Source organism: Lethenteron reissneri, chromosome 51 (assembly GCF_015708825.2).
Source record: "Lethenteron reissneri isolate LAM-NWPU_2019-01 chromosome 51, ASM1570882v1, whole genome shotgun sequence".
NCBI classification, from domain to species: Eukaryota; Metazoa; Chordata; class Hyperoartia; order Petromyzontiformes; family Petromyzontidae; genus Lethenteron; species Lethenteron reissneri.
In genome coordinates this window covers 74,409-83,429 of record NC_083829.1, presented here as the reverse complement: position 1 = coordinate 83,429, position 9,021 = coordinate 74,409, and the positions used below count along the sequence as shown (strand labels likewise).

Here is a 9,021-nt window from a genome sequence, read left to right as displayed (position 1 = left end):
ACTCACCCACCCCTACCTAACCAGCAAACCTACCTCTCTACTCACTCACTGCCAACGCATTTTACGTGTTTAATAATTGCGTGACTCACGAATCCACTCACTCATTCCCCCACCCAATAAGTAACTCATTCACCCACCCACCCAACCTCACCCACCCCATCTATCCACCCACCCTCCCCTTACACCGCCTTCGGCGCCGAGTGAATTGTATCACTCAACCGCACTCTGCTCGTACCTCATTTGCATATTCAGATGTTTATTTGCAAACAAGACTCGAGCTCTTCGCGTGGAATTATACGCAGTGCGTGCGGTCTGTGTCTGTGTGTTGGCGCGGGGTGGGGGGTGTTGCGGTGAGCGTTACGCTGCGCTACGAACCTGGCGACCCGGGTTCGATTCCCGCTCACGGCCAACACCACCGGTGACGATTATCTGAACCGGGTCCTGGGCCTCCCGCCTAGATCGACTCGGCCTCAAATGAGTACCCGGTGCGATGTGTAAACATCGCCACTCGGGAGACAAAGGCGGCCGGGCGTGGTGTTGGCCACCCACCCCCTCGTGTGCTGTGCCGGCCTTCATAGGTGCTCGCTAACAGCACTTGCCCCTACAGTCTGTTAAGGCTACACGGGGATCTTTGTGTGGCGGGGGGAGCGGTGGCGCAGTGGTTAGCGCCCTGCGTTACAAACCCGGCAGCCCGAGTTTCATTCCCGCCACCGCTCACGACCAAAAATAAGTACGTGGGCAATACCTGAATCGGCCTTGCGCCCGCCCCCCCTAGGTTGACTCAGCCTTAAATGGGTACCTGCTGTGTGTGTGAAAAGCAGCACTGGGAGAGACAAAGACGGCCGCGCGCGTGTGCCACAGGCTCTTTGTCTTTGTGTGGCGGGGGGAGCGGTGGCGCAGTGGTTAGCGCGCTGCGCTACGATCCCCGCTTGCAGCCAAACAGCAGCCACGACTAACCGAGCCCAGAGTCCTGGGCCTCCCTCCCCAAGGTCACCCAAGCCTCAAGTGAGCAAACCCGGGGCTCGCGTACAGCACTTGCCCCCGCAGTCTTTTGAAGGCTATACGGGGGATCGTTGTCTTTTGTTGTGCGCGCGCGCGTGTTTCTGCTTTTCAACGCGCCCGTTCTCCGCTCATGCATATCAATAAGGTGAGTGACGTAATGGTTGCGAGTGCGTGTGGGGTTGGAGGGGTTCCTGTGCGGAGGAGGGATGTGGAGGGGTAGAGGGGTGGGGGAAGGATCACGCAGGAGGCGGTGGTGGTGGGGGGGGGAGGGGGACTTCCCTGGCTGTAACAAGGTGGTCACCGTTGCTGATTGATGACGGTGACGTTGCTGATTGATGACGACGACGACGACGATGATGCAACTCAAATTTAATTTGTATTTCAGAGTTTTGTGGGAGCAGAGTGGTGGCGCGGCGGTGAGCGCAGCCGCGCGGCGAACGAACGCGGCCGTCCGAGTTGGACTCCCGGTCACGGCTGACATCAGTGGCGCGTGATGCCGGCAACCGTTGCAGATCATCCTCGACTTCATCATCGCGACACGGCGCTGCATTTGCTGTCCCGCGCGGGCGGAGTCCCCATCGCCTCTCGCCCTGCATTATTTATGCATGTGCCATTATCACCCACGTGATCGCCCATTGACATTCCTTCTTCATTGATGTCCTATATTTATCTGTGCGCGAGGGGGGAGCGGTGGCCGCAATGGTTAGCGCACTGCCGCTACGAACGCGGCGAGCCGAGGTCGAGTTCCCTCTCTCGGTGCACGTGTATGCAACCCCTCACTGCTGCGCCCGGTACACATTGAAGGCTGAGTCGACCTAGGGGAGGTTCAGGACCGATTCAGATGCTCGTTCGCCGATATTGGCCATGAGTGGGAATCGAACTCGGGATGGCCCGGTTCGTAGCGCAGCGCGCCAACCACTGCGCCACCGCTCCCCCGATACGAACACACACAGAGGAATAAAGGCAAAGATCGCCCGTATAGGCTTTAACAGACTCTTGGGGCAAGAGCTGTTAGCCAAACGTATTAAGGCCGTGTGGTGTGGCCAAAACACCGCGCCCGGTCGCCTTTGTCTCCCCCAAATGCTGACGCTTACACGCCGTGCCAGGGACTCCTTTAAGGCTGAGTCGATCTACACCCACACACACACGCACATGGGGGAAGTTTCCAAAGAAGACAAGATCAAAGCGATCAATGAGACCCCATTATTTCCAAACAATTATACTACACGCCGTATACGCGTGTGTACGTGGGTGTGTGTGCGTGGGTGTGTGTGCGTGGGGAGCGGTAGTGTAGCGGTTAGCGCGCTGCGCTACGAACCCAGCGAGCCGAGTTCGATTCCCGCTCACGGCCAACATCAGTGACGATTATCTGAAACGGTCCTGCGCCTCCCCTAGGTCGACTCAGCCTCAAATGAGTGCCTGGTGCGGTGTGTTAAACATCGTCACTGGGGAGACAAAGGCGACCGGACGTGGTGATGGCCACCCACCCCCTCGTGTGCCGTGCCGGCCTTCATAGGTGCTCGCTAACAGCACTTGCCCCAACAGTCTGTTAAGGCTATACGGGGGATATTTGTCTTCGTAGTGCCTGAATAGTAACGCAGGAATTTAACTCAGACCCTTCCGTTTGCGAGTCGTTCGCACTTCCACTTATCCACCTGACCCGGTCATTTTTATTTCATTACATTGACAAATGTGTCTACATCCACCGCATATTTTATATATGGCTATATTACACATGATGAAACTTCCCGTGACTTAAAGACCACACAATCCCTAGACATTGCGGCCCGAATTCACTCTTGCCCAAGGCTGTTTCCGCACCCCCCCGCCGCCAGCCTCCCACCGTGTTATGTAACTTTCGGAGGGCCTGCCGGGGTAACGTGGAGTGACAGCGAGTGCTGGGCTGATCAAATATTAATTGAGACGAGAGCGACCAGGCATGCGCGCACAATCACGTGGAGTCCACACGCGCTGGCTCGTATCGCGGCAACACAAATGAAAGCGAGAGAGAGAGAGAGAACAACAATCCATCAGTTCCTGTAGAACTGCAATATCGGCACTTGTCTTTGGCCACCGTCAAAATAAAATTGAGCCAATGTGACCGACCGATTGACAGCAGCAGCAGCAGCAGTGATGCATTGAGATAGGAACCGTGGAGCGGATGCGTCCTGATTGGAACTCATCAGCACTCCGTGGTCCACCAATGTTTTCCGCCTCTGGGAACCATGTAACCTGTGTGGAAGAGCCCCAATTATGATGGCGGTGGGGAGCGCCAGCCATCTCAGCTGTCCCATAGCACCCGTGTCTGTGCCCTGACCTCCTGTCAGGGAGCCTTTGACACTTCGTGTATCCACATAGTTCAACGTGCACCTCGCCTGGCGCAAGCATCAGCAGCCCTTAGTGGAGAATGAGAGCTGGTGTGTGTGTGGAGCGGTAGTGCGCTGCGCTACGAACCCGGCTTCCAGATTCCCGTTCACGGTCAACACCAGTAGCGGCTAAACGAGTACCCGGTGCCACTAGGGAGACAAAGGCGGCTGGGCGTGTTGCTGGTCCCTCACTCACCTCGTGTGCCGTGCCGACCTTCAGAAGTGCTCGCGAGCAAGACTTGCCCCAACATTCTGTTAAAGGCTATACGAGAGATCTTTGTTGTACGTACTGTACGTGTGAATGTATGTTCCGCGCGAGGGTGTTTGTTTTACGCGTGATTAAATATTAACTTTCCAATTTTCTTCCTCTACCCACACTTCCCACCCAATGCGCCAACCCTAACCGCAAACCCAACCTAGATCTCTATGCCCCCCCCCCAAAAAAAAGTCTCCAGTATAAAAAATGATTACGAGATGAAAGCAATGATTCCGCTCGATACAGACTCGGAGTTGCATTGACTGCGTTTGCGAAATAAGGTTTTGCTTTGGATATAATATGAAATAACCTTAAGGAAAATAATCCTTTCATCTTCCAAACGACCACAGCTGGGAATTTGTTGTTGCAGTTATTTTATTTTATGTTTGCATTTTACGCTCTCCAATTATGTCCCAATAGTGCGGCTAAAGGCATCGCGTTGTGCACACGCTGAGAGGCAGAGAGAGAGGGGGGGAGAGGGACACGTGGATTGAGAACGTCCGCAGGTAATAGTGGCGTCATCCCAAACGTAACAAACGACTTTCCGCACCATTCGTCAATAACGCTGCGTGTGCTTTTGATGTTAAGTTTCTTGTCCCCCCCCCCAACCCCCGCGCCCGCATCTCGGATAAGCACGGTTGGCTACGTACGGTGCGAAAGAAGTCTAACGTACATACATAGAATCGCACAGAGACCCATAGCCTCGCACAGAGACCCATAGACTCACACAGAGACCCATAGCCTCACACAGAGAACCATAGACTCACACGGAGACCCATAGACTCGCACAGAGACCCATAGACTCGCACAGAGACCCATAGACTCGCACAGAGATCCATAGACTCACACAGAGACCCATAGACTCACACAGAGACCCATAGACTCGCATAGAGACCCATAGACTCACACAGAGACCCGTAGACTCGCACAGAGACCCATAGACTTCCACAGAGACCCATAGACTCGCACAGAGACCCAAATACTCGCACAGAAACCCATAGACTCGCACAGAGACCCATAGACTCACACAGAGACCCATAGACTCGCACAGAAACCCATAGACTCACACAGAGACCCATAGACTCACACGGAGACCCATAGACTCACACGGAGACCCATAGACTCACACGGAGAACCATAGACTCACACAGAGAACCATAGACTCACACAGAGACCCATAGACTCATACGGAGACCCATAGACTCGCACAGAGACCCATAGGCTCACACAGAGACCCATAGACTCACACGGAGACCCATAGACTCGCATCTACATCAGTGGCATCTCCATCTACAGGAGATGATACAAACGTTGAAGCCATTCCACCTGTTTAGTGAACACGCCGTACACAATGTTTGAAATCGACGGGAGTAAAGTTGGACTTACGACCAAATCGACGTTTGAACAGACCTCCAGAACCGAACTCGTTCGTAAGTAGAAGAATCCCTGTCCAACAAACACCTGGTGTACCCAGACAGCCCCCCATCAAAGGACGAGAGAGACAGAGCGCAAGAGCACGCCGGCCACTTTCAGGGGCCGTTGTTGGCAAATATTGGAATTGATGATGGGCGGATGGGTGGGTGGCAGGGCCGTCCATGGGGGCTTTGGGGGGGGTGTGGGGCCCGGGGCAAACCACACACGGTGCCCCCCCCCCTACGCCTCCAAACTAAATCGGAAGCAGATTTGAAGCTTTCGTGACTGCAAGGATTCATATTCTTAGGTTTTTCCGGTAAAGTCACGTAGGTAAAAAAATTAAAATTCATAAAAGTAAAATAAAAATAAAATAAAAATCACGACTGCTGCATCAAGTGTTGATGCAGCAGTCGTGCTGTGACGGTTCCATCTGAAGACGGAAGCTTGTGTTGCCTCCGAAACGTCGTGATTTTTATTTTATTTTTATTTAACTTTTATTAATTTTAATTTTTTTTTTATTTTACCTACGTGACTTTACCGAAAAAACCTAAGAATATAAATCGGAAGCATTACATCTGACATCCTGATGGTGAAGCGCCCCCCCCCCCCAAATCGCGGGGCCCGAAGCAGTCGCCCGATTCGCCGTATCCCAGGGACGGCTCTGTTGGGCGGTGCCGATGATCGATGGGTTTATTTTGTTTGTAGTGCAGTGGCGTCGATGTTGATGTTTGGGTTAAATGTAATATTCATCACGGCAAAACACTCCTGTGTGTATGAGCGCCCCAACCCCCCACGCCGCCCAATGACCCCACACCTACCTCGCCCCCACTTCCGTGCCCTCGTGACACGTGCAGAGTAAATGATGTGTGCGCACCACGCGTGTTTACAGACACGCTCAGAGAGAGACAGGCAAGTCCGCTCGCTCGCTCGAACGTCCCCCAAAGTGCACAAGCCCCTTCGGCAACGGGAACACAACTCCTCCGGTCGCCTCGACTCCCACCAACACTGGTCAACACACTTTTTTTCTGGCATAAGATATTCCAACGGTTTTAGAGATAATTTTGGGGTGCTGATTCCAAATCTCACATCAGTTTTTTGAGATATCAAATATTGAATTTTCAATAAAAACTGCGGAAGAAAAATATTAAATAAATGTGGATATCCACATAAAATGATATTATAAACACACTATACTAAAAATACAGCACCATATTTTAACACTAAAGCAGTCACTGACTCGCAACAACTTGCAATCATAAGTGACAGAGTTAATTTCAGGTAAAATCAAATGAAAATGGGGTATGCCGATAGCATAAAAATGAGATGTGATAGAGCAAATCTGAGATCAGATTTAGAATCGGCACCCTGAAATTAGTCTAAAACAGCTGCAAAAGTCCAGGCCAGAAAAAAAATATTTTTTTTGTTGACCAGTGCAATGCTCCGTGCCTCTGCGTTAGCAACAACAACAACAAAAGTACATCCAAGTCCTCGTTTAACGCATCAGACGCGTTCCTCAAAAGTGCCGTGTTGGCACGAAAAACGCGTGAAGCGAAAAACTATTTACCCAGAAATAATGCAAGGGTAGAGTTTTGGCGACGCACGATGTGCTTGCTACTGCTACTACTACGCGCACACTCCGCGAAATAGCGGGACAAAGAACTGAGGGTACTGTATGATTCCGCGTACTGTATCATACCGCTTGTCGTTTAGCTCAATAAAGCAGTTCATCGTCCACCCCATCAGATACTGTGTTGAAATGGGCGCGTTCCGCGTTATAACGGGCGCGTTCTGAATTATAAAAGGGCGAGTTTTGCGTTATAACTGGCGAGTTTTGGGTTATAACGGGCGAGTTTTGCGTTATAACGGGCGCATTCCACGTTATAACGGGCGAGTTTTGCGTTATAACGGGCGGGTTTTGCGTTATAACGGGCGGGTTTTGCGTTATAACGGGCAAGTGTTGCGTTATAACGGGCGAGTTTTGCGTTATAACGGGCGAGTTTTGCGTTATAACGGGCGAGTTTTGCGTTATAACGGGCGGGTTTTGCGTTATAACGGGCGAGTTTTGCGTTATAACGGGCGAGTTTTGCGTTATAACGGGGGGTTTTGCGTTATAACGGGCAAGTGTTGCGTTATAACGGGCGAGTTTTGCGTTATAACGGGCGAGTTTTGCGTTATAACGGGCGGGTTTTGCGTTATAACGGGCAAGTGTTGCGTTATAACGGGCGAGTTTTGCGTTATAACGGGCGGGTTTTGCGTTATAACGGGCGGGTTTTGCGTTATAACGGGCGGGTTTTGCGTTATAACGGGCGGGTTTTGCGTTATAACGGGCAAGTGTTGCGTTATAACGGGCGAGTTTTGCGTTATAACGGGCGAGTTTTGCGTTATAACGGGCGGGTTTTGCGTTATAACGGGTGGGTTTTGCGTTATAACTGGCGGGTTTTGCGTTATAACGGGCGAGTTTTGCGTTATAACGGCCGAGTTTTGCGTTATAACGGGCGAGTTTCGCGTTATAACGGGCGAGTTTCGCGTTATAACGGCCGAGTTTTTCGTTATAACGGCCGAGTTTTGCGTTATGACGGGCGAGTTTTGCGTTATAACTGGCGAGTTTTGCGTTATAACGGGCGAGTTTTGCGTTATGACGGGCGAGTTTTGCGTTATAACGGGTGGGTTTTGCGTTATAACGGGCGAGTTTTGCGTTTTAACGGGCGGGTTTTGCGTTATAACGGGTGGGTTTTGCGTTATAACTGGCGAGTTTTGCGTTATAACGGCCGAGTTTTGCGTTATAACGGCCGAGTTTTGCGTTATAACGGCCGAGTTTTGCGTTATGACGGGCGAGTTTTGCGTTATAACGGGCGAGTTTTGAGTTATAACGGCCGAGTTTTGCGTTATGACGGGCGAGTTTTGCGTTATAACGGGTGGGTTTTGCGTTATAACGGGCGAGTTTTGCGTTTTAACGGGCAAGTGTTGCGTTATAACGGCCGAGTTTTGCGTTATAACGGGCGAGTTTTGCGTTATAACGGGCGAGTTTTGCGTTATAACGGGCGAGTTTTGCGTTATAACGGGTGGGTTTTGCGTTATAACTGGCGGGTTTTGCGTTATAACGGGCGAGTTTCGCGTTATAACGGGCGAGTTTCGCGTTATAACGGCCGAGTTTTGCGTTATAACGGCCGAGTTTTGCGTTATGACGGGCGAGTTTTGCGTTATAACTGGCGAGTTTTGCGTTATAACGGGCGAGTTTTGCGTTATAACGGGCGGGTTTTGCGTTATAACGGGCGAGTTTTGAGTTATAACGGCCGAGTTTTGCGTTATAACGGGCGAGTTTTACGTTATAACGGCCGAGTTTTGCGTTATAACGTGCGAGTTTTGCGTTATAACGGGCGAGTTTCGCGTTATAACGGCCGAGTTTTGCGTTATAACGGCCGAGTTTTGCGTTATAACGGCCGAGTTTTGTGTTATAACGGCCGAGTTTTGCGTTATAATGGCCGAGTTTTGCGTTATAACGGGCGAGTTTTGCGTTATAACGGCCGAGTTTTGCGTTATAACGGCCGAGTTTTGCGTTATAACGGGCGAGTTTTGCGTTATAACGGGCGCATTCCGCGTTGTGCTAACAGTGTTCCGTAATGGAATAAGCGCAATTCTAAGCTTCGTCTTTGTGTCTTGGGACTGCGGTTCAAACAATATATACATATTTTCTCAACGCCCCAACAAACGCATTACATCCGAAACACGCTGTATTTGTCACAACATAATTATTTGGCTTCGTCGGTGAGAACATTGGTAACGAATCAACCTTGAAATCCATTACCTAACGCAGCGTGTTAACAAACAACAAATATCAACAAATGGGGGGGGGGGGGGGTTGGCAGAGGCGCGCGGGCGTGACGTTGACCACCCACCCCCTCGTGACCCGTGACGACCTTCACAGGTGCTACTCGCGATCAGCACTTGCCCCAGCGGTCTGTTAAGACTCGACGGGGGATCTTT

At 51.3% G+C, this 9,021-nt stretch overlaps 1 protein-coding gene across 1 annotated transcript in view; it reads right to left on the bottom strand.

Annotated features, from left to right (window-relative positions):
* Positions 1 to 8,975: 8,975 nt before the first annotated feature.
* The window catches only part of LOC133355653 (potassium/sodium hyperpolarization-activated cyclic nucleotide-gated channel 2-like), a 71,350-nt gene continuing 71,304 nt past the window's right edge, over positions 8,976 to 9,021 (bottom strand). The window contains exon 10 of the mRNA XM_061573029.1: positions 8,976 to 8,995. Coding sequence (XP_061429013.1) covers positions 8,976 to 8,995 — 20 coding nt within the window. The remainder of the gene's footprint in view (positions 8,996 to 9,021) is intronic.